This window comes from Hermetia illucens, chromosome 5 (assembly GCF_905115235.1).
Source record: "Hermetia illucens chromosome 5, iHerIll2.2.curated.20191125, whole genome shotgun sequence".
NCBI classification, from domain to species: domain Eukaryota; kingdom Metazoa; phylum Arthropoda; class Insecta; order Diptera; family Stratiomyidae; genus Hermetia; species Hermetia illucens.
Genome location: NC_051853.1, coordinates 40,516,486 through 40,543,315, shown reverse-complemented (window position 1 = coordinate 40,543,315; position 26,830 = coordinate 40,516,486). Strand labels below are relative to the sequence as shown.

The 26,830-nt window shown below is 40.3% G+C and overlaps 3 protein-coding genes across 3 annotated transcripts; all 3 read right to left on the bottom strand.

Moving 5' to 3' along the window:
• Positions 1-4,721: 4,721 nt before the first annotated feature.
• Positions 4,722-5,178, bottom strand: LOC119658472 (keratin-associated protein 19-2-like). Its single transcript, XM_038065902.1, has one exon. It carries the CDS (start codon positions 5,088-5,090, stop codon positions 4,845-4,847), a length of 246 nt encoding a protein of 81 aa, XP_037921830.1. The 5' UTR covers positions 5,091-5,178; the 3' UTR covers positions 4,722-4,844.
• A 3,818-nt stretch (positions 5,179-8,996) lies between these two features.
• On the bottom strand, positions 8,997-9,278 carry LOC119657075 (keratin-associated protein 19-2-like). The gene has a single exon (XM_038063832.1). It carries the CDS (start codon positions 9,276-9,278, stop codon positions 8,997-8,999), a length of 282 nt encoding a protein of 93 aa, XP_037919760.1.
• Positions 9,279-12,993: 3,715 nt separating this feature from the next.
• On the bottom strand, positions 12,994-13,341 carry LOC119657074 (neuropeptide-like protein 31). The gene has a single exon (XM_038063831.1). The coding sequence runs from the start codon at positions 13,339-13,341 to the stop codon at positions 12,994-12,996; it is 348 nt and encodes a 115-aa protein (XP_037919759.1).
• Between the last annotated feature and the right edge of the window lie 13,489 nt (positions 13,342-26,830).

Below are 26,830 nucleotides of genomic sequence, written 5' to 3'. Positions count from 1 at the left end.
GCAATGAACCAAAACCATTTATCCATATTTTGCGTTCGTCTTAATTAGTGTAGTGGAAAAGACGATACTAGAATGAACCAGAGAAATAGAGTGTTCCGCTTGGTAAGATGTGCAAGAGTCATCTTCTAATGCTTCTTGCTGGAACGGAAGAACGTTTCGTTCTGTCCATGCCAGATTTCACATTTGACATCATACCCTCCCTTCAATATTTGTGAAAGTCACATAGGAGGCGTGGCCCAACATTTTTTCGTTGCTAACGTTCTCGAGAACTTGGGGCATTGGAACTTTATGCTTTTTCAATCATATAGAGCATTGGTAGTCTTCTTTTTTGCTTTCCTCATCTGTTTTCTCCTTGAGGATTAACTCTCTGGTCGACTCGTTCAAATTAATTATTCTGCCAGTATCCAATTTTCGATACAGTGTAGCTCCTACGTTCCGGTAAAAGGCGTCAATGATGTAAACGACGAAGCCATAAGGATATCTATCATTTGAGGGATTTCTACCCTGGAGAGTAAGTTACATGTCCGCCTGGTAATAGTGACGAATTTTCCTAGGAGATCCCATTTGAGTTCCTCTAGTAATACTGCGGAAACTAGTACCATGCACGAGTACATACAACCCACCGATTGTTAAAACCAAAGTGGGTGCATCATTCTATGGTGAGTAACTTAGCGAATACTCAGTTTTGACGTAAGTAAGAAATAGGTGCCATCAATAAGGGTCCTCTTCTGGATTATTGAAGGTTTTTGGCATTCATTATCGCTCAGTTGATTCGAAGTCGTCTTCTCAAAAAATTTCTATCAAAGCGGAAATCGTGCAATGAAAGTACGCTTTCACGTCCTGCGAGTGAGTTTAGCATAGACTGTTAGCTGGTAGTCTTTTTCAAAACCAAGTTTTTTTAGTGGGAAACCAGAATTCTAATACTATCATATTTAGAGCAACCGCATAGGATATTCGTCCTTCCTGAAGTACAATGCAAAGTGCATTTGCCCCCGGTGTGAAGTATTGATTTGCAAAGACCTTAAAAGACTATCGAAGTGATATTGAGATGCTGGAGGAGGTACATTTATGGAAGCAGTGGAAAAATACAAATATACGCTGCCTTCGAGTAATAGTGATACGCTTGCGCTACATGTCAAACCAAAAGGTTTACAAGGTATTGTGTGCCTTGATGGAGGAAAAACCAACTACCTTAGCAGAATTTGTTCTCTGCTTTACCGACGAAACTATAGCTTCCCACAGCTAAATCTAGAAATCATTAGGTTCATGCACACGCTTCGCTTACCAAAATAGCTAGAAGGAGAACATCCCAAAAAAACCATTTCTTCTATCATCAGGACCTTGACAAGCTTCTATGGTTGCCAAAGATTTGCTGCCCCTTCGCGATGAAATAATATCAACGTCATTAGATTTACTGGGACAATGTATTTGACATCAACTCATAGGCCTAACAAGGGAGGGAGAAGGGGATGATTTCTTAGGACCTGGAGTTTTTTCGGGGTACTGGGATGGAGATTTTAGTGAAATAAAGGAAAATTAAGGAATTCCACATAATTTTCAGCTTGGATGTTCGCTATAATTTGCACCCTGAGCTTGGGTTTACGGCCCTGCCTGCTTTTCATTGCTTTCGAGGGGACTTCATAGAAAATATCCAATATATGATGGCGATGTCTCTCGATCCACCTAACTAACTAGCAATTTAATAGGAAAACGAAGGGAAGGAAGGAAGGAATAACTAGACAAACCGATTTTCATTCAAATTTACTTAAGCCGATTTTTAATTAGATTTAAAGACATTGAATTATCGACGATTAGATGTAAGTCAATCATTAATTTCAATTTGAGGAACATCCATGCACCGGCGGGGTGTTGCAGCTATTCATAGATCAACTAAACTCAATTTGGGAGAAAATCAACTTACCTAGTTATTGCTTGTGACCATCAAACGATTACTTGCTTGGACGGCACGGAGAAGTTTGATGTATAGAAGTGTCTTTCCTCAAACTATTTAATTACGTAAATGAGATACCCTCTCATTGAGTCACAATTTTAAATACTCGTAAAAGGGCTCCGAATGTAATTAATTTAAAAATTAATTCTCACTAGAATCTTCACATATTGGACCTTAGGATGGATTAACGAATTTTTAGCTCGTGAATTCGGGAGGTTTCTAAGCATTGCTCTATCTATCAATGTCTCTTCACACATCTGAAAACATTAATTATTATCTGACTTACCTCAATGATTAAGGTACTCGCTGCTGCCAGAGTTCTACCTGTGCCGTTCACAGACTTTCGTTAATGGGCACCTTTCGAGGTATGTTCGTCTGAACGGTTCCATAACAGAACAGTGGACTGTAGTATTTGTATAAGTTTGTATTAACCAATTCTTGAGATTTCACTTTTTAGAGCAACCTTAATGGTGGACGGCTTGAAACGAAAAATCAATTCTGGACCCAATATATAATACAAAGCCCATTTGTCAGCGTCCTCGTTAGCAATGATGCTTGAGTGTCCTGGCACCCACATCAGTAAAGTTTCGTTCAGTCGAACAACTTAAAATCTAGTTGATAAAGCATCACGTCAACTGGCATCTTATGGAGTAGCCAGTTAGTTCTGATAACGCTGATTGGCTGTCAGAACAGTCAGTCAACTGCCGGTAAACTAAGTCTGATCAGGTGGAATGTGGTCACCTTTTCAACTTGAAAACTTTTTTTTATCGAAAAGATCCCTGACTTACCTCTCCATGAAAGTTAGTGTTTCTATAATCCCAAAGGACCGACTCATCTGACGACCATTCCCTTCTTTGGTGATGGAAGTATGTCTTACCATAGCGAAATCATCTGATTCGTAGGCATCAGAGCTAAATAGTTACATGATCGTACGATTTGCACGTTTAAAAGTTAGCTACAATTTTCACACTTTGTTGAGTTTTCGATGCGATTTTTATGATACCATTCACCGGATAGGGGTGGATATACCACTGACTACTGTTCGTTATTCCGTGTTTACATGGTCAATAGTTTTTGCAAACTGTGTGTATACCCTGTACCTCCTCCTTATGTAACCATTAAGCTAAGGCTAAAATTCCACGAAGCTCAACAGGGTATGGAGAATAGTATTTGCAGGCACTATGAGTACTTTGCGTTCATGAGCTCCAGAGCGCCTGAATGTTTTATTATTGTTTCTCCCCCATGACTACAATGTTAAATATTTGCGACCATATAGTGCTATTTAACAGTGAGAAAATAAATGCTGAAGTTATTGCCCAGAGGACAGGGATTTAATCCAACTGACTTTATTACAAGAAGAGCTAGCCTCATCACAAGGATGTCGAAAAACGGCAAAGTTATAATAGGTTTTGACGGTGTGGTATTTGCCGAGGATTCGAAAAGGAGGGGGACGTAGAAACGGCGGTCTACTCAGAGTCGCACATCCTCTATGAGCCGTTTAACCTGCTACCTCAACCTTGTGCGTTTCAAGCAGGATTGAAGGCAATCTGAGCAGAACGAGAATATTTGGAATATTAGGTAATCCACTCACGGAATATAGCAATTCGTACAAACAGCCAAGCAGTGACAAATCCGTTTGAGTCCGCTATTTTATAGTCAGAGCTTGCCCCAAGGTGGGGCATTGGACTGAAGGGTCTATGCAATTTGTTCAGAGTTTGTTTAATTTGAATTACCGATCAAAGGAACATAATCAAGAATCAGGGAGCGGACGACCTAGCTGGACGGGGTTCAGCGGGAAAAGACATAACTGTTATGTAGGTCAAAATCCCGCTTTATTCCATAAAAAGCAGTATTTTCTACTAGTTTCTTACTGTAGCAAACACCAAAGGCGAGAGCCTATCCCACACTGCCCCATATTGGGGAAAGCGCATCCAAAAACCTTTTCAATAACGAACAATTTATTGCACTAACCAAGTAAAATATATATGTACATATGCATATCCTGAAACACAGCTATATATACGGCCACGTTGAAAAACTTGACATAAATCAGAGAAAAATCCTGGCATACTTCATATGCACTTGCCCAATTCTAGAGAGAGTCGGTTACTGGTCATTATTTCAAAGCTTCCCTGGAAGACTTCAGATATGCCTTAGCATATTTGAACCCTACCAATTGGTTCTGAAAGTCAAAATCAGGGGAGGGAGTTTTATAAGTTTCAAGTCAATACATCATATTATATATGTAGATCAAACGAGTCTGCGCTTCAAAAACGGTACAACTGTGTTAATTGAGGTGAACTAACCAACCATCAACTCTTCTTTAACTCCGGATGTCTGTCGCCTGACGTTGACAATTTCCTCTATGTGAGATATACCTGTGCCCTCCTGGCTAACAGTAGTCGTTTGATCACCCCACAACATCCACGGTTATTACAAATTTTATCACTATTAAGTAAAGTTATTGGTCTGGAGGTATAGCGAACTTATGAATTTACCAATTCCGGATCTAAGTAGATGATTTTGATCTTTTTTAATACTATAAATAGGATATTTCGACCTTTGGATTTGAGCAACAGTAAATTTTCCAACCAATCTGATCATAAGAAATTATTAGATGCAGTCATCCGACCAAGATAAATAATACCAAGTTTCCAGCAGAATTCCGATTATTAATGATACAAAACATTGTTATAATTTCTTTTTCTTAAGAAATGAAATAACTCATCTATCAATTTAATACACTTTCTGAAAATAAAATCCTGATTAATTCAAACTATTCGTTTATTACTCAAATTATATTTATTTTAAATTTTACGGATGCAGAACCAGGAACATATTTTTAACACCAGGCGTTTCCAACACCAATAGTATAGCTTGGGTAATAAGACCCCTATCCGCTACCATAGTATCCAGTTCCATATCCTAGTCCACCGTAGCTGCCATATCCTCCCAAAGAGTTACTGCCATAGCCTCCCAAATAGTTGCTGCCATAGCTAAGTCCTGAATATCCAAGTCCAGAGTATCCAAGTCCTGAATAGCCCAGTCCTAAGCTCCCTAAACCACCATATCCTACAGAAAAGGTGGCCGAGGATACAGAAATTAGGGCAATAAGTACAGCGATGGCCAGAAACTTCATTGTGTATTAAAAGTAAATCTAAAACTTGAAATATGATTTTCTTTGGAAGATTTGGTAGTTACTGCTGAACTGATGTACCAAAAACTGGTGCTTGTTTATATACTTCTAATGCGTGAATAACACAACTGATGTGTTACTATAATACCATTTGAAAACAGAAGTATTAAGTGACCTTACATTGTTTAGGAGTATAGAGTGTGTTAATATTGAAAAATAACAGGGAAGATGGGTCAAATCAACAACTGCAAATGCAGAGTAACCAATTTAACCCAAAATTTGTGCGATTTATATGGATACCAAATCAATCAATCAGTTTTCAATCATAATTTAAATATTTTCAGTAAAAATGTAATAGAGCTATGTATTTTACAACTGTAGCCCCCTGAGATAATGCCCAGTTTATAGAGAAAGGGTCATCAAAATTCTGGGTTCAGGGCAATAGTATCGGAGCTGATAAATTAGTCCGTCTGCCCGCCTGTCCGTCTGTAACACACATTTTTCTCAGAGACGGTTATAGCGATTAACACTAAATTCAGTGCAAAAAAGGAACTGGGAACACTCATGCATACACTGTGTGACATCTTTCTACGTCGTTAAGGGGGTACATGAAACAGGGCGGTTTAACATTTTTTTCTACCAAATATAGTCATGTAGGGTATCAAACGAATGGCCTCGGTTAGTACTTTCCCAAGCCGGTCGTAGTTTTGATATTTAATGGAAAGGTGGAGGAGGGGAGGGTCGAAAGTGATCATTTTTTTAACGGTCCCATTCTCAGAGACTACCCAACCCAAAAATCTGAAAAAAAAATCGAGAGGCTACCACGATATGGTGCCTAGGTTCCGAAGTACACTCCATACCGATATCAGTTCAAATAAAGTTAATAATAGTATATTACTATAATTTTTGTAATTGACTACGAAACCCCCCTTAAGTTCATACTAGAATCATGAAATTACGGCAATGTATGCTATAGCATGCAGCATGATCCTACCAAAACCAATGACACGAAATATAGCGTGGAAAACACGTATTCGGTTATTGTTCAATTTGCTAGACAAAACTCCTTCATAATCCTCAGATTCCAATATTATTGAAAACTTGTGAGATTACGTCGAGGATTTCTATCGCAGGAATAGAGAATTTATTGAAATAAAATGATAATAAGGGAGCCCGCAATAATTTTCAGCTAGGATTTCCCGCATAATTTACACGCCGGGCCTGGATTTCCTCTTTACAGCCTTGCCTTTCATTGCTTTCAGGGAGACTTCATAGGAAATGCACGATGCATGACAAAAAGGAAACAAAAATAATTACATATAAGCATATTTTCATTCAAACTGGCTTGAATTGATTTTTGATTTGATCTGCAGTGCCGCAAAAAAAAAAACGTGCCCAAAGTTTTCAAAGATGTTGTTCAAGAACGAATCCATTTTTAATATTTATTTTATATGTTTATGTATGATTTTATAGCATATATTATATAAAATAATTATATATATAATATAATTAATATATATAATTCACTCCACCATCTTTTCACCAAAAACTTGAATAAATGAGAATGACAAAATGGACAAGTATGCGATTTAGAAGCTCAATAATGTGTCGCATATCATTTCGGTAATAACTGCACGACAGCGCTGAAACATGGAATCAACAAGCCGCAAAAACTAGATCAATTGGAAGTCTCACGCACTCTTACTTATTGGCGGTGTGTAGGTCACTTTTTGTTGGGAAATTACGTTCCCTGACCTTTTTGTCAACGATTTCCTATAGATGTTCTTTCGGATTCAAGTGAGGCATTTTTGTAGGCCATAGAAGGGCGTTAATATGATTGTCGTCCAGCCAACTCTCCGGCATACGAGTTGAAAGTTTCGGATTATTGACGTGTAAAAAATCCAATCCGTCCCCAAAGATCGCAATCTATGCTACCTTATCATAGATTCCGATAATAAATTACAGTATTTGGCTGCAGCCATTAAAACCACAAAGGTCCACCTCCATGTTTGGTTGCGGGCACTTGGTGTTTGACGACGTTTTCCAAAAGATAGAAAAGAGGATAAATTTTGATTAGCTGAATCATAAGATTCAGTGGTCCAGCCTTTGACACTCTATCCAACGTGCTCTTTCACGAACCATTATCTTTCTTAACAACTTTTTCCAATATTAATGGCTTTCAACTTGGTCGAATAGTAATCGGTTTTACATGCCTAGACATCTAACAACATTATATAACGCAAATAAGAAACAAAAAAACAAATTTCGTTGCCCACCGGAAAATATACCTGTCATGATTCCCGTGTTATGGAATTGGTCTGCGAAATGCTGAATTCGTTAGAAGCTACTCTCTGACTAGGACCCTTTTGACATCACTTTAACTATAAAGGGCGAAGTGGTTAGATCGCTGGGCTGTCGTAGCGGAAGGTCGCGGTTCAAATCTCACTGGTGACAGTGGGATTTGTATCGTGATTTGACGTCTGAATGAGTACCTGAGTCAAATCAGGATAATCATCTCGGGAGAACGCAATACTGACCACATTGCCTCTTACAGTGTACATTTACGATCTTGAATGAAATGCTCTCACACACTCCAAGACCCTGATTTAATATGGATTGTTGTGTCAGCGATTATTATTTATTAACCATAAAGGACTTACCCTTCTAGGACAACTATAATGAGCACGTTTTCTTCGTCGAAAAAAAAATGGCAATGCCGAAATTTTACGACAATTTTTTAAAAAAATTGAGATTACACATCTTATTCCATATAAAGTTTGCTACAAAATCAAATGTAACATATAACATAAAGATTGAAAATACATTCGTTTTTTAACGGAAAACATCTTTAAAAATTACTTTTTTTTTCCGCCGTTGTATCTTACCTATAGCATGGGAAAAAATCCAGAAATCAAACTCTGAATAGGTAGAATTAAGGGATTTGTTAATTTCAATTTGTAGAACATTCACGCTCCGAAGAAGCGCAGCAGCTAATCATAAATCAGGTCAACTCAATATGGGATAAAAAAAAATAGTTATTTCTTGTGACTATCGAATGATGGCATAGAGAAGTTTAATGTACAGACGCGCCTTTATTTAATTAGGCAAGACATTATTCTGTCACTGAGTGACAAATGGTTTCCCTCTAAATTCTTGACAGGTTGAATCACAAGACGAGGTCGCGAATTTTCAGGCTTATTTGGATGGTTTATTAGCCTTGCTTTATACATAAACTATAATCTGGAATATCTTAATAATGAAGATACTCGCAAGTGCCCAGACCTTGGCTAAATAAGTCCATAAGCCGCTTTATAGACCAAACACTATATTCTCTTGCAGTCTAGATCTTACAGACAAACTTCTTCTGTAAAATGAAATGGGAGTAGGGGACCTCTAGCGCCAAGCGCTCATGCCTCATATATATTAGACTTATTGCACTATATTGAATAACATTGCTTTCATCTTCTGTCACCGAAGAACACCTTTTCGAGGTTTGTTCATCTGAAGTTTAAGCAGACTTTACATTGGCTGCAAATTACCGAATCCAATAAGGAATTAGGAAGCAACCTTCCGATTTCCATATCCTTCTTCTTAAGAGATAGCAAAAATGTTCTACTGCTTCACACCAAAACCCAGCCTTTCTTTAAGTAATCCAACCTCTGACTGGCCAATCTGCTAGTCTATTCATTGCCAACGATGCCTTAATGTCCTGGCATCAACAATCTGTCATTCAATTGGCAAATTTTAAGCAATATCCGGTGGGAGCCTCATTTTAACTGGTATGATATGAAGAAATAAAATGGCTTATCGGTCAACTTCTATTAACGACCTTTCAGGAAAAGCATGAACTCTTTCGAATTATTCGTTTATTACTCAAATTATATTTATTTTGAATTTTGGAACATATTTTTAACACCAGGTATTTCCAACGCCAATAGTATAACTTGGGTAATAAGACCCCCATCCGCTACCATAGTATCCAATTCCATATCCTAGTCCACCGTAGCCGCCATATCCTCCCAAGGAGTTACCGCCATAGCCTCCCAAATAGTTGCTGCCATAGCCAAGTCCAGAGTATCCAAGTCCTGAATAGCCCAGTCCTAAGCTCCCTAAACCACCATATCCTACAGAAAAGGTAGCCGAGGATACAGAAATTAGGGCAATAACTGCAGCGATGGTCAGAAACTTCATTGTGTATTAAAAGTAAACCTAGAACTTGAAATACAATTTTCTTTGGAAGATTTGGTAGTTACTGCTGAACTGAGGTGCTAAAAATGCTGGTACTTGTTTATATACTTCTATTGCGTGAATAACACAACTGATGTGTTACTATAATACCATTTGAAAACAGAAGTGTTAGGCGACCTTGCATTGTTCAGGAGTATAACGTCTGTTAAAATTGAAAGATAACAGGGAAGATGGGTAAAATCAACAACTTTAAGTGAAGAGTAAGCAAAATATTTCTTTGGCCCGAAATTTGTACGATTTATTTGGTATTTAATCAATCAATTTCCAATCCTAATTTTTGAATTTTTCTTAATTAATGAGTAACATTCAAAGGATGAGTAAAAATGCAATAGAACTATGCACCTAATAATTATCAGAAGGTGTTTGGATTGCAAAATAGACCGAAAACCTCGTTGGTATTTACCAATCATCTTATCGGCGTACAGTCTAATTTTTCTCTATTCTAGTATTTTCGTGAAGGGTTTATAGCACGTACCTAGCTACTAAATACCACGACACAATCTTTGTTCTTCAAAATACAAGTAAATTGGAATTCAATCCAGCGTTATACTGAAGAGGAGCCCTAAGAGTATGTCATACTTTGAGGATCTCCATGATACACTTCATCTGTTCTTTGTCGCAAAAAAACCGAAAAGGAAAGATCCATAAAAAGATGACAACGCCGATAGAGGCGTTCTGAAATCCTTTCGTCTTTAACGAATTCCTTTACACAAACGCCCAAATAGTATTTTTTGTTCATTGCTTCACTATCTGCCAAAAATTTATGATGCACAACACGGTTGTAACCGTGAAGAGTTTCTTTTCTCATCGAAAATTACTTAGTTTTTTCGGTCTCAGTCTCTTCGTAATACACCGATATTTCGAGGACCAGTTGTCGCCATTCAGTCCAATCCAGTCTCCAGCAATTACTGGTTTACTGCTGGGATTCAGCCAAAAAATTCATGTAATGTCGCAAAAATTTAATGCAAACTCGTGGTTAAACTTTATTTTGAAATTGTAGAAATTTTAAAACACGCATACACAAGACAATTTTCAACAACTGTTAGGCTATCACCATGAAATTTGGAATTATATCTATAATATTCGTGAAAACCTGACACAAGATCGGGACTTCAATTAGGTAAGTAGGAGCACCATACAATGGTAGTTCCGGGAAATTTTTGTTCCAATTAGTTATTAACCAAGAGAGATTGTTTTTTAAACTTTAGAGCTTTTTTCTGCCAACAATATTTTCTATGCATTTGTTGATCTTTGCTAAACTAAAATTCGACAGCGTCCACCATCGGTTTCTTTTTGTAGCAAAATTGACAGGATTGATCGGCTGTCCATGGTCTTGTTTTCCAGTGCGCGTTTTCATCCTCTGACTTTAAGCACAATAATCGTATAGAATAGAATATTTCGTGCACCGAGTGGTGTACTCCTATAGGTAGTTCTCCGTGAAATGCATTTAATACCATTACATTTCAATTAAAGCATAGCTCAGATAAACTCTGTGGTGTTATTCTAAACGGCCCCTCCAGAAGAATGGCTCCGCAGCTTAAATCAGAATTTAGCTTCCAGGTGTGAAGTTTCACCAGGATTGAAGCAATTGGCTCATCACGTCTTTACTTCATACATCTGTAACGAAATCCTGAAATTAGTCCATCCATTACTGATTCCCACGACACTATGTTACTAGTACCAAAAGCATTATTCATTTTAATTCATTTAGACTGGCTTCTACTTTTTTATGCTTTTAAATGGGATCGATGAAGAGCGCGCTTTTTCAGATTGCATCTACTTAGCTTTAACTACGATTGGCTCATGGAGGAAGTTTGCAAGGACAAATAAGGAAATATTCCCTGTCCTTACAAACGATGATTTGAGCCTTGTAGACATGTGTACCTTTTAAGGTTTTTTCGAAAACAAAGCTTGATTAAAATTGGTCAACTGTCTGTCTGTCTGTCTGTCACACGCAATTTTCTCAGAAACGGTTACGGAAATTCTATAGAAAGCTTAAAACTATTAATCCACACGCATGCGGTGGATTACATGTGGAAGAGATGTTAAGTATCAAATGAAAGGTCTCGAAGAGAACATTCCGAAGCAGGTTTAAGTTGTTGGCATTGGTTACAAAGGGGAAGAATGCCGGGGTCCAAAAGGATCAATTACTTGAAGGACCCACTCTCAGAAACTACTCTACCGAAAAATCTAAACAAATCAGGATACCGAAAGCTGGGCGCTTCAGGTATAAAGTCTTTGTGTTCACCTTATGTGAGAAACTCTCCCTTCACGATTTTCCACGGAATATTTCGTCATATATTGCTAAACTCTAAGACACACGGATTATATGCTCTTCCCAAATTTCGTGACAATCGGTTCAGCCGTTTCCGAGTAAATCGCTTATGACGACAGACAGACAGACAGAGACACACAGAAACAGGCGGACTGACAGACATCGAATCGATTTTAATAAGGTTTTGTTTCAGAGGAAACCATAAATGTGATCGTGGTACATGCACATGGTATCTAGGATCCGAAATACTATCCGTTACGATATCTGCTTAAATAAAGTTAATAAAAGTAAGTCAGGACCACATTGAATTCAACATGGGGTGTTTATTTATTTATATACAACGTATATATATTATATATGCGTAAATGGCATCATCGTGCACCCATAATCCTCAATGCGCGTAGATCAACATAAATATTGTTTTTTTTTTTCAATCATGTTGGTCGACCTACCTATTGTTTCTAGGTGACCACATTTGCTTCCTCAAGAGACTGGTATAAAGTGATCTTTAGTTTCTTTCTGGATGCCATTGCCGCAAAGTTATTTGTTAGCTAATACACCAAAATTTTGGAAGTCCTGATCTCGTCTGTAGGACAATGTCTGTATTTGATCCTTATGAGTTGGCCACCATAAGCACAGTTGAGACTGTAATGCAACCTAATGCCGATAATTACGAGGTCTATTTGGTTGTAGGTACTTCTTCCTTAATAGGGGTAGGATGTATTCCGGTTCGTTTGTTGATACTTTTATTTGGAAAATATATATATATGTTTTCTAAATTCCAAGTCGATTAAATACGATGCATTATTCTTCTGTTTAGCATTAAAAAATTCAAATTTCAGTATCGTATGCTATATCCTTCCTGAATAGCTCAGCTAGATTCTGGATAGTCTGGACATGACTATTACAACTCCCATCCAGTTAAAGGAATGTTTGACGAGCAGAGGACGAAATTAGCCTGTAACTTCCTGTATGTTGTGAGATTGGAAATTGTCCGATGGCATATGTTAATTTTATGTAACTGTAACTGTAAATTTAGACATACAAGCACAAAACAGCTTTCTTCCAGAGACATTCTTGAAATTATTGGCAATGACAAATCCAAATAACTTGGAGTCATCTGTCTATAATGCGAGAGGTTAGTGTTCTGTAACAATGCGGGAAATTGACCGATATATTAACCTTCTGATCGCGAAGATTAAATACTGGATACCATAGTGCCAGGATTTATAACAAATCTTTGTAGAGAATATCGTGGCCTTTTTCGGGTATTAGTTTCATAACTTATTTAGAAAAAAAAACAGATGTAATAATCGAAGAATATTTATTCATTCCCATTCCTCTTCTTAATCGACTAAAATTTTAATAATTAACTTTGTAACCTCAGCACCATGCACCACCACCAACTCCAACAGAATAGCTTGGGTAATACGAGGATCCTAATCCAAGTCCATAGTAACCGCTTCCGTAGTAACTACTTCCATAGTATCTACTGCTATAGTATCTGCTTCCATAGCCGTATCCTCCGTAGTTGCCGTATCCTCCATAGTTTCCGTATCCTCCTAGAGAGTTACCGTACCCTCCTAGATAGTTATTACCGTATCCAAGCCCTGAGAGTCCGAGACCAGAATAGCCGAGTCCTGAGTAGCCTAAGCCACCGGATGTTCCAATAAATGTAGCTGAAGCTACGGCGATTAGAGCAAGAAATACAACGATGGCGGCAAACTTCATTGTTATAAAATGGAAAATAGTTATTAGGGAATTTCGGTTAAGACTTTTTAACACCGGCAGTTGCTGCTGAACTGATACTTTTGAATATTCATGCGCCACTTATATAGTTGACACCAAGTTATTTGGTGAAAATTAGCTGGTAAGGTAAATTGTTTTCAATGCTACACCAAAGGCGTTAAGTGGAACTGCATTGTTTTCGAAAAGTACTCGATAGTTCAATGCCATTGGTGTCGAATATTCCTAACAAACGAAATTTATAAAATAGTTTCCGAACATTTCACGTATAACTGTAGCTATTGCCCCAAAAATTAGGAAATTTGGTCGCTTGACAGGAACCTTCAAATCTCCAATAATTGATTAAATGAGAACAGGTAGACAGGTAAACTGTCGACATAGAAAATGGTGACATCAGGCCTTCGCTGTGTTATCCAAAATTTGCACCTATCTCAACACCGACATCAAGTCCAGGCTGTTGCCTAAGGACGGGCGAATTTTCTCTCTGTGCTGCTATATGAGAGTAGTACTCAGAAAAGAACTGCCACTGTTACTCCAACGCTCCAGATTAGGATGAAACAGTAGAGGAAAATTATAAGCTTCTCGGAAGATCGTGAGGTGAGTTGAAGCACATTGCAGCGAACCGGCAGCAGCAGTACGGGGGTGGTTGGCTGCCTATGCCCCACATAGGGTATTCTCATCAGAAGGTTTTGATGCAATTATATGTCCTCGACCCTGAGTATACCCTGCTATCGAAGGCCAAAAACTCTTTGGCAATGAAAGCGAACAGAGTAACATCTTCTCTAGATGGTTAGCCTAAACTACCTTTACAGATCAATGACTACATTCGGTAGATTTAATAGACAAGGGGTAGCTTTCTCCATTTTTGATTTTAAATATATATTTCGGAAGGGAGGCCGGTCTTCAGCACAAAGCTACTAGGTAGCTTTGTACTGAGAAAGGGGGTAAGTGGCTCCCAAATTGTATAATTATATTTAAAACCAAAAATTGTAGTTTGGAGAAAGCTGCTCCTTGTCTATTCAATTTAGGCTAGACTACAAGTAGCAGACGAAAATCTAATCACTAGATGCAGTTATGGAGGTCATGGATGTGGTTCATTGAGTTGAGGTACACAGCTGGTGCTCTTTGTAATGCATGATGGCAGAGATTGCCTTAATTCTGCAAGATAGATAGATATGCTAGGAACACTAGAAACTTCATCTTGTGTGCCGAGATATCTTTTGCGGAAATTAAGCGATTATCTGGGAGACAGCCCCTCCTCAATAAGACACTAGAAGGTCAGAGGAGGATGAAAAACATGCCAAAGTAGCAAAAGGATCTAACCTAGGGACGTACCTCTGGATCGCTTTCTACAATTGTCTGATAAGGTTCCAAATGCCAGAAAAGCCGCGTCTAGTCAGTTAACCAGACGATGTTGCAGCACTTCTTGCCTGATGCGCCATTAAACAGACGCAAATCAGACTTGAATTATTGATGGAACGGGTAAGCGAATGGATGACTATTCATAGTTTTAATATTACGCTGGAAAACACCGAAGTAGTTATATTATAACGCATTGTGCTCGACTGGTTTGCACTGACTGAATTTATGCTCTAAAAGTAACCAAAATCCACCTTTCTTATAGTCAATGAATCTTTATTTGTAGCCGTATTCGTATTTCGGCAGATTCACACTACACTCTCCTACATCTACCAGGGGATGTATTCTTATGAGTGCAATCCATTCTGCTTTCCGGCACGGAAGTGTATGCCGATGCCCTTAACAAGGAAGTATTATAAGAGCCTTGCCCAAGTGCAAAGATGGGGAGATTTTCGGGTATTGTCTCAGAGAAAGCTGTGATGGTGATCGCGGGAATGATGCCCGTTACCATAGTTGCTAAGGAGCGTAAAGCCATGTACAAACGCAAGAGAGAAAACTCAAAGGAGGCGGCTGCTTGGCAAGAACGGCAATATAGACCAAATGAGAGGCCAAATGAATTAGGAGGCGGTTGGTACTTTATTGATTGAATCGAAAGCATGATGAGATTGATGGAGATTTTCAGTCTTATTTGCACAAAATTGGGAAGGCACGACGCCCTGACTGAGTTTCCTGCAATGGAGTAGCGGAGGATTTTTTTGCCAGGTAGGATGGGAATCGCCAACAACTTTATGTAGGCACAGGCCAATTCCGTTCCTTCTCACCCCTTCCGTTGGTGAAAAGAATTTCCTAACTTGAAGTCGCCCTAAGGTGGGTGAGTGGGGGAGCTAGCCCGAAGTAAGGTGTCAAACGGTTACATGCTAGTTCTCTGGTGACGGGAAGGTCGCGCGCGTATTGCTGGATTTAAATTGGATGGACCTACCACAGGGCTGTTTAAGAACACCGAGTGACGCGATTGTTGGGTTAAAAGCTAGGATAGTGTTGTTTGCCTTGAGAGCCCGCTTGAGGATTTTAACTGAATGGAGATCTACAATGAAATGAAAGCCTGGGATAGTGTTGTTTCTACCACAGTGTTCATCGATAACTGATTTGTGAGTTTGCGAAGATTTGGGAGGAGATTGAGAGGATGAAAGTAGGTCTGCGGCTATCAGGAAGTAGTGGATTTCTGTTGTTTTCATGAGCAAGTGTCACCTTGGTACTATTCCAGCTCGTGAGAAAATGGACGTTCAGCGAGCAATTGTTTATAAGAGAAGCTAGGAACGAGCTAATCGTTGCAGAACATCTTTTGAGGAAAATGACTGGAATTTTCTCAAGCCCGATCGACTTTAGGTAGGAGTACTTAGAGCAATATCCATTTTTAAATATTCTTCACACAAAGGTTATATTATATTGATTGCCTTGAAAGATATCGTACAGGAGGATTTTGAGGTTACAAAGTTTGAGTATGTTTATTGAATATGTTTATGGAAATTACCAAAGTATGAGTGGCGATTTGTAACATTGGAAGTAACTAGTTCCAGGTTCAAATGAGCGGTATTTCACCCAGCTGGGTATGTCATAAGCCAGCGATGGGCCACAAATCATATATTGCAAAGTGTCAATAGCATTTTGTCGATCTTTAGCAAGACATTAACATTCGGAAGATATTGAAAATTTGAAGCGATTCGATTGTGCATTTGACGTCCGGTTGTTCCGGTGAATTGGGTGTGAAACTGTCCCAATACTGAGAAGCTTCGTTGAAAGGAGGCCAAAAGTATTCGAAAGAACTACAATAATTCGTAGGAGGCTAGTAAAATTAGAATGCTACAGCCTTGGAACTGTCATATCATCGGGATTGGCTTGCGTACTTTCGCACCAATCAAGTAAATTTTGACCTTTGAATCTATTGCTCACAACCATAGAAATATCTGTTCAATGGAATTATTATCTTGTATGATTATCTATATATGTATATTAAGATAGAGTCAAGATAATAAAGTAAGGAAGTATATACTGTATTATAGAAATTAATATATTGGAATGATTTCATAAAGGAAATTGTATTCAATATGAGTTCTTAGCATTTTGTAGCTGGGATTTCTTTCTTTTTTTTTTAATTTTTTCCTTTGTTGTTTCGCAATACTTGCTATTTATTTTATATTATTTATTTTCATGGTGGTGTTTACTATTTCGCTTATTATGTTTCTTTAATCAGATAAAAAAGCAGTTTACTTGATTAAAATTTTCTTAAATTTGAGAGCTCTTCCTCGCTATTCTTCCTAGGTCAAGTAAGATTTATCTTTTATAAGGGCATATAAATATTATGGCACGAAATCTACACACCGTGCTTCATCGACCCCTGAGACAAGGCAAGCATAGAATGAGGATGTTGGATCTTCCCTTTTTGGATTGGGGCACACGAGTCTCGAGTATTCATGGTCCACACATGCAGTTGCACCTAGTAACCCAGTCCGCTAATACGTGTTTACTATTGGCTTCCCTCAGGGGTCGTTAGCGACCTTTGATGGATCGCTTACGATATGGGGTGTGACGTCCCCGAAATGCCCGAGTAAGTAGTTCTGACTCTCTAGCTGGCAGTATACCTGCGTTGCCATGAGCGAGCGCCGATTCATGCGTAAATTCCGATATGGAGGAGTAGCAAAGGGATCCATCCTAGGGCTGGACAAGAAACGCTCGGTTATGCAGACGACGTTGCAGCACTTGTTGCCGGACGCACTGTTGAGCAGAAGCAAAGCAGACTTGGCATATTGATGCGACGGGTAAGCGGTTTCAGCCTTGTGCTCGAAAAAATCGAAGTAGTCATCTTGACCAGAAGGAGAATCCCTACCCTGCGTCCTATATCGATCGGCGAGTTGACTATAGAGTCAACACCAGCGGTTAGATACCTTGCATCGTGCATCGTAAGCGCCTTGCTCAAGTGCAGAGGCGGGGGGCTTTGCGAGTGGCGTCTGCTCATTGCACCGTCTCCGGGCTGTGATAGTGATCGCGGGAGTGATCCTCGTTCCCCTCTTTGCCAAGGAGCGCAAAGCTTCGGGTTACCCGTGAAGAATGTCAACGCGCCTTTACCGAGTGGCAACTTTCTTGCCAAAATGAGCCAAGGGGCAGATGGACTGCGCGGCTCATCGACAATTTAGACCCGTGGGTGAATCGAACGCACGGTGAGGAGGTAATCCTTACCAAACTTCTAAGCGGGCATGGAGGTTTTCAGTCTTACCTGCACAGGATTGGGAACGCGCGATTCCCTGATTGTGTGTTTTGTTACGGAGTGGCGGACGACGCTGAACACACCTTCTTCTCTTGCGAGAGGTGGGACGGCTTTCATCAGCAGCTTTATGCAGACACAGGGGAGCTCTCTCCAGACAACATTGTCAGTTAAATGCTGAAGAACGCTGGCAGCTGGAACTGTATTGCGCATTATCTTCGGGCTCTTTTTATTGCGGAGAAGATTGAACTCGACCGGTGGAGAGATCGGGCGGTAAGGGGTTCCCTGAACTGACAACTCCTTTCCGCCCCTCTCCTCCTGTTAGTGAAAGAAATTCTCTGACTTGAAGGCTTGAAGCACGAAGTAATGTGTCAAACGATTCCAGACTAGTTCCCTGATGACAGGGAGGTTTTTAGTTAGTAGTCCCACAGCGTACTGTTGCGGGAGTCCAATACTCTGTGCGTCAACGCATTCCCCTACCCTACTCCCAAAAAAAAACTATTGGCTGAGACTACTCATCCGAGTTAATTTAATCGCTTAGTTCTAGGCAGCTTGCTGTCACTGACAGTTATTGCACGATCATTGGTGTTAGTTGCCAAAACTTTGATTTCTTGAAATTTCGCCATAGAATGTGGTGCAGGAGACAATCATTCCTCCTTTGGAAGAGTTGGTTAACTAGACTGTTATCCAATGCTGCATGAAAACATTAGGTATACTACTGACGGCATTCGTACTTTCAACTCATGACTAGATAGGGGCTACTAAAAAGTACTATAATGGATTAAGCTTCGTCATCCAAGTAACAATACAAACAACAGTGCAAAATGCACCCATTGACGATGTATACCATTTCAAGCAGATAACTGCAGTCATATCTATTAACCTTCAAAGCTGAGCTTTGTCTTCATATTCCTTCATTTACCTGTAGTGATTTATATATAATTTCATGAGAAATAAATTGCTAGAAGTAAACGCAGTATGCATGCTTCTACCTAATTTCCATTTAATAGTTCAGGAAAGCTAAAGTATTCTTCCAGAAGATTCTCCTCAGTTTCCGAAAGATATTTCAAACGCATGTTAATGCTTCTAATATAATTTGCACAGTTACACTCATCACCAATTAAATTTTGCGAACATAGAATCCACACACATCCACTAGTGGGGATTGTTGGAAGTGAAAAATTGCCTGTAAGGCTTCCCTCATTCTTGACCGACATTAAGTCAGCATCTTAACGGTGTTATTAACATTTCACGCATAATGAATGCGTCGTCCATATGTAGATACAATATAAGTTAATTCCCATAAAACTTCTTAATCGACACTACAATAATAATTAATTGTACGTTTCCCAAGCGTTTTTCAGTGTGAACACCTTTCCACCACGCAGAAAAGCCATTCGCACCTGAAGTTTGACTAGAAGTGATAACTAAAACACTACGTCAACGGGTAAATACAGGCCACTGTATGTGTAGATATTGGAGTAATCAGTCCTCCATTCACGGGGTCCGAAAAAAGCTGATTATCTCATCGTGCAAATTGTCCCGGTTAGTTCTAGTTTCATTATAAATATTATCAACGGCATTGCCAGGGGGCAACGTGATCATTTAGTTCATCTGACATGCTAACAATCTAACAATTGAATGCATATAAAAATGGAAATAATAATAACAACAATAATTAACAATAGCATAACGGCTGCAGCCAGATAGGAGGGACGGACGGGCATTCATCTCGTTCGTGAGTTTATTTTCAATCTGTGGTGCGAGCAGTTCTGTCCCCTAATTAAATTTAAGTGGCAGAAGTAACACTGCGTGGGTTTTTTATAGACAATGATATCATCAGAGAGCAAATTTCGTTGTAATGATTAGAATCAATACGGAAAGTGAAAGTTGAGCTGACTTGATTAGCTATTTCCTAGCAAGATGAATTAGATTCAATATTTACAAGTCAATATAATCTGAAACTCAATACCAAGGATTGACCTGATTTCAACCTGTTAATTTTTGGAGCGGGAAACATGGGGGTTGAATGCTATGCTTAAAAGAGACCCAAATTATAAAATGTGTGATGAAATTGATTAAGTCCGCCGACAACGGACGTTGACTATCGCTATCCTCTGTTTCTTATTAGCACACTTTCCGGTAAATGGGGCGGAATTAATGAATCTGTCATCCTTAGCGTGGATAGTAGTGATGTGAACTATTCTAGAAAATCTCCACGAAGCTGATCCATTCCTTGTTAACATTTTTGTCGACCTCCGAAACGGTCACGCCATCATCATCACCATCTTCCATATCCTCCCACTGGTGGGAAATGTGCCCCACAGAAGATATAGATTAGCTTTTTAAGGTTTTGTTTGCAAAACAAAACCTTATTAAAATCGGTTCAATGTGTGTCTGCCTGTGTGTCTTCTTTTTATGGATGGAGGTGGAAAACTTACAAAGACACTACCGCGCCAGGTTGCGGCGGTGTGTGGTATTCTCACCCACTAAAACCACCCACAGTTTCTTCTTCCTCCTTCCCCGCAGAGGCCCTGCAAAGCATTACTTTGCGGGGTGGACTGGGCTTTAAGCGACCAAACCTTCCGTTCTTCACGTTGTTCTGCGGGCTTAGGTTGATTTTCAGGGAGTCTTCCAAGCTCCTCCTCTCTGAGTAAAATCGTGGACAGTGGAACAAAACATGCTCCGAGTCCTCAGGTGTGCAACCGTATTCAGGACAAATGGGAGAATCATCCAGCTTGAATTGGTGCAGATATGTCCTGTAACCACCATGACCTGACAGGAATTGTGTCAGATGGTAGTTCATGGTAGGGGTTCAGATGGGAGTCATCCCAGCGTTGCTGCTACTTTTCCAGCGACTCTCGCCTTGCTGCTTTTCGGTATTCTGCATCCTTTTCCGGTGGATTTATTTTCCTTTTCATATACAGGCAGCGTGTCTCACTTGTCAGAATGTCTATCGGGATCATTCTCACAATAACACTCGCTGCGTCGCCTGATATTGTTCTGAAGGTGCTCCATACCCTTAGCGCCACTAAGCGGTAAGTCATATTTACCCTCCTCCGATTACCCTCACACGCTAGTGCTTCATCCCAAACATGTGCCGCATATAATAGTGTGAAGCGAACAACTCCGGCCACAATTAATCTGCGACTGTACCTTGGGCCTCCAATGTTAGGCATCATCCATGCTAATGATACGTTGGTATTTGTCGCTTTCTGACAGGCATAGTCCGGGTTTCCCTGGAAATTGACTTTAGCGTCAATCATCACCCTTAGGTATTTAATAACCGGTTTCGAAGTGATGATGTGACCACCAACACGCATATTAACCGTATTCCTCTTCCAACGGTTGGTAATAAAGGCCGCCTCCGTCTTTTGTTGCGCAAGGTTATGCTGAACCATCTCCAGCCACACTTTTATGGCGCTAATGGTTTCGTTAGCGTACACTTCAACGTCTTCAGGTTGTTTCGCGACGACAACCACAGCTAGATCATCTGCGAAACCGATTATCGTGGCCTTCTTTGGCACGGAAACGACAAGAATCCCATTGTACATCACATTCCACAGGAGGGGACCCAACACTGAGCCCTGTGATACTCCTGCAGTGACGGTATACTGCTTGGATGCCTCAGCCGTATCGTACCAAAGTGTCCTCTCCGAGAGGTAACTTTCGAGGAGCTTAGTCAAATAACTAGGGGCACCCGTTTTAGTCAGTAAGCTTTTTGTCCATTCCCAGCTAGCGAAATTGAACGCATTTTTGACGTCCAACGTCACCACGGCACAGGATTCATTAGACGACATCGCGTTTCGAGCCAGCTTCAAAACAACGTTTACGGCGTCGACCGTTGAGTGGGGTTGTCAAAACCCAAATTGTCGCTCCGATAATCCATCTTTATATTCAATGATAGGAAGCAATCTATTGTAGATGGGCCTTACGAGCATCTTTCCTACCATGTCGATGAGGCAAATCGGGCAGTATGATGATGGATGTCCTGGGTGCTTATTCGGCTTCGAAAGCAAAACTAGATTTTGTCTCTTCCACCGGTCGGGGAAAACTCCTTCTACCACGCATGTTTCAAATATGCTGATAAACTAGTCGAGTCGGGTCTTAACACCCAGTCTAAAAGCTCTATTGCGAACATCATCCAGAACGGCAATTCTCCAATTCTTCGGCAAATTTGCGCAAGATTCTCCTCAGTCACCGCAGGTATGGTGTAGACGTCCAATGGTTGGTTGTGTTGTTTGCGCTCATTTTTATCCGGGGAGAAGAGCGCTATTACGATATCGAGCAGAAAATGCGGGCGGGTCAGTTGTGGTGTTTGCCTTCTCATATTTTTCATAACCACCCTATACGCTGTTTCCCAGAGACTTTGGTCTGGCTCTGGGCAAGGTTCCTTGAAGCGCCTGCTGGTCCGTGTAGTCTACTTAAGCCTTGAACCTTCGAGGTCACATATATTTACCATTTTTCGTCGAAGTCCGGTTTTCCTCTAGATCGCTGGCAGATCCTTCTAGCTCGAAAGCATGTCTCCCGTAACTCGGCGATCTCTTCATTCCACCAATAGTTTGAGCGCTTTTTCGCGAGGACTCGCCGCTTCGGCATAGCAGCGTCGCATGTTCTCATTATGCGGCACATCATTTCCTCTACCTTTCCTGTAGCGGCACCACCGGGATTGTGGCCTCCCAATAGCATCTCTATGAATGAATCCTCTTCAAACTTCAAACCCTGGTTTCCAGCTCCACAGGAACGCACATCGCTGCTCTCTGTTCATCTCTCACACGCACTTTTTTTAGAAACGGCTATACCGATCGACACGAATTTGGTGGGAACTGTGAACGCCTAGATATGCAGTGAGTGACATCTTTCTACGTTGAGATTAAGGGGGGGTCCCCATACATGCAAAAGGAGGGTGTACATTTTTTTTCATCGAATATAGTCATTTTGGGTGTCAAATGAAAGGTACTTTTCGATGCCGGTCCTAGTTTTGACATTCGTTGGAAAGGCGGAGAGTGGAAAGGGTGGAAAGTGATCATTTCTTTAAGGGACCTATTCTCAGAAACTACCCAACTGAAAAATCTGAAAAAAATCATGAAAATGTTGCATTGCCAGTGCTACCAGCGTTAGTCGAACGAAAAATAACCCTCTTTCAAACAAACCTTTATTAGTGCACGTCAAGTTCGAACAAACCTAACAGAACATAAGAGGCTATATCAACCGAGGATATGCAGGGAACGACAAGGAAGAAAAATAAAGCTTGCAAACAATTTACCGGAAAACGCCCCCGAGGTAAGGAATTACAATATCACCAACTTAGACGACAGGCGCGGAAAATCTGCAGACAAAAACAGCCTAAAGTTGATACGGGATGAAATACGACCAAAATATAAAAAAAAAATTGAAAAAGGCTATTAAAGGGTAGTAAAAGCCTCAGGCTCAAACTCTTGACCGCGTTCGAGAGAAGAATCCTCCGAAGAATTTTTGGCTCCCTACATGAGGATGGACGATTCCGTAACCTACATAACGACGAAATCTGTGAGCGATATCATGACCGTCAGGTTGTGGATAAAATCCGGCTCATCAGGCTGCGGTGGGCGGGTCACTTAATCCGGATGGATGAGAATGATCCCACCCGGAAAGTCTATAAGGGCAATATCTATGGTAGACCTCGGCGCAAAACCGGGATGTCTGGAGTTCCTTATTAAGGCTGGCCTAGACCGGATACCGGTTGTTGCGCCGTTGATGATGATGAAAGGTCCCAGGGCGAAACGTGGATTGATACCCACTATGGAGCATAAAACCAGGGAAACGTCTGTCGAACAAACACCAACAGCTTTACTACCAGACCCCTTTCTCCTCCTCAACGTAATGATGGCTTCAAGTTCATGCTCAATGAAAAATTGTTAACGGAGAAGGATGAAGGCGAGTATCCCGCTCTCAAAAACGGGACAGATTGTACCAACTGATGCTTCAGGTTGAGGGTTGAGTAGGAACCATACACGGAAAACAATTTGTTAGGAAGCCACGAAAGGAGCCTCGGACTGGATTGACTGCACAACAACGAACCTGACAACAAAAAAGGACAATCGATTCGAGCATTTTTTCATGGAACGTCCGCTCTCTGTACGGATCCAATGCTGCCTAGCAACTAGACGAAATCCAATCCCAATATAGAGGTGATATAACAGCGTTACAAGAGACGCGTTGGAAAGGGAACGCTTTCCTGAAGAAAAGCCACTACATCATACATTATAGTTGCCATACGCTTAACCATGTGTTCGGAGTAGGTTTCCTAGTCAACCCAAAAATGAGACCTACCGTTATCAGCTTTGAAAACACAAGAGAAATTTATAAATAAAGGCCTCATCAAGGATTCATGCCTCTGCAGAGGAGACTGCAGAGTCGGAGTCTACGAGAGAACGAACCCTCGAAGCATGTCCCAGGCATGACATCAAAATGATACTTGGATGTTCTAATAGCCAAATATGGTCGGAGCCCGTATTCAACCGATACATCGACTCTCATAACTTAAAGGGGTCACCCCATCCATCACACACAGTGTCACAACTTCCATCTGATGCTTCATTGATTCCACTAAATTTTTTACAAATTCTTGTGGGTCGCCCCCCATTCTGGAAAAGAAGAGGAAATCTACGTCTATTGGATTGAGCTCAATGCAGTGTCCCTGTATTCACATTTCCAGATTTGAAACAAAACAACGAAAAGGGAGCTACGGAAACGAAATATCGTTGCTCCTAAAATACTCGACACCCTCGTAGTTTCGCTCAGTAATGCAGATACGAATATTGTGATGACCCGTCAGTCCTCCAACTTTGGCTTTGTGAGAGTGTATGTTGAGTCCGATTTTGCTTCCCGAGATCCGGAGTCAAGTTCCAAGACGCGATGAGAGAACGACCATATATCGTCAGTGTAGACGAGGTGCTCGAGCAAGGACATCATCTTCCGGACTAGGCAGTATGGAGAATGTTACCAATAACAAGAATAAATGATATCGGTGACAGTAAGCATACATGGCGGACTCCTCTTTAAAATTCAAATTCTTCCTAAATGTCTAAGCCTTCTTGAAATCGATCACGATCAGGTGAAACGAAGATCTAAATCAACAACTTCAACTATCGCATTCAGGAAGCTGCTCTTTTTCGGAATCTTAACGATTATCCCCTTCTTCTGATATTTCTCATGGTATTGAATGTGACTTCACGCTCGTCATCGCTCGCAGCATTCAATAGAACCTTTCATCCCTTCTGTTCATCGATCCGCTTCCATGACTCTGCAACCAGCCTGATCAGAACGTGGCAGATGACTTGAGTACAATCCAGCAAAAGAGCATTTATAATGGAGATTCAATAGTCATCAATACGCTTAAGTGGATTATTCAGGGCATATGCTATTCGATCCGCTGGATAGTTCACTCGCTTTTGATCGCGAATGTTGCGGAACAATCCGAAAGCGAAGGAAAGCGGCCGTTAAGGGATGATTCCTTTTGAAGCTGATATCCACACCTTTGTTGTTACGCATATCCAGAAAACAGCTCCTAAATCTATTGCCAATTGCAATGTAGCCAGCGTGATTGCTTGTACGTCATCATTCCTCTGCTGGGACAATGTACCGCCAATGACAAGTGGATGGAAGTTGGAGAAATCCATCATTGTCCTTACGGTACAGAAGATCGTGTTTACACTTTCACATACCTTTAGAAAGCTTATCCTGGACTCCATTCTGTTGCTTACAGAGAGCCTGATTTTCCTCTGTGTCGGAAGTTTTCGTTGGTGGGGAACATTCTACTATTGAAATGTTTCACATTTTGGACCGGAATCTTGCAGTCGGTATCCTGTTCGAAATCATGATAGTATGTTTTGTCAAACCGAAATCATGCTTTCCGCATTCCGGAATACAATATCACAGTACCGCAAAAGGAAGCGGTATACCTACAGAGTTCCACCGTCACCATCCACCATCACCACGGTAAAATTCGCTATTAGATAGATATCGAGTCAAGCTAGATGTAATCAATGGTGAGTATTTAATGTTGAATACTAAGTCCATATACCATCAGGAAATTAGATACATTTCGGAAAACTAGAAACTGAACGCTTTTCTTTCTGCCTTTGAGTTTGCGCTTTCTTCACGTTGGACAACAATTCGCAGATAATTTCAAAAGCAACAAAAACTCATTGAGGAAGAGGACAACTGGTCCTCGAAATACCGGTATATGAGGAATAAAAAACTCACTATTCGGCATTAACAAATAAAATTTATCTTTTTTTTTTCATTATCAAAAATAAGACTAATTTCGTAAAGACCTTTCATTTGATACCCGACTGGGCTATATTCCGAGAAAATAAAGTTCACACCCCTCTCCTTCCGTGAGAACCACCCTTGGAACTCCCCACATTTATTGTAAGCTTGGCATTTTAGAGTTTTCATTGAAATTCATGAAAGTAAGTGCAATTGTTGCTGATAAAGTTTTATTTTCCAAAATATCCTAAAAAGAACGGACGAAATATATCATACTTAGATGAGGAAAACTAAAGTTATTTTCCGATATTAGATGGCTAATATTTTGATTTGAGTTAATAGAATGATTTCATCGTCCTCTTCTTCGTTTTATTTTAATCAAGAGAAAAATGTTGCTTCATTTATTTAATAAGTAAAATATCCCTACCTTTGTTATTTTGTTCCTGGCTATGATCCTTACTAGGTTGTTCTTGGTGAATTTGCTCTGATTTCAGTACTTGGGATTGTGGTTGCTGAGGAGGCTGTTGTTGGGGTTGTTGCTGAGGCGGTTGTCCCTGGACGGCTTCATGATTTGCCGGTTCAAGGACTTTTCCAACTTCTTGA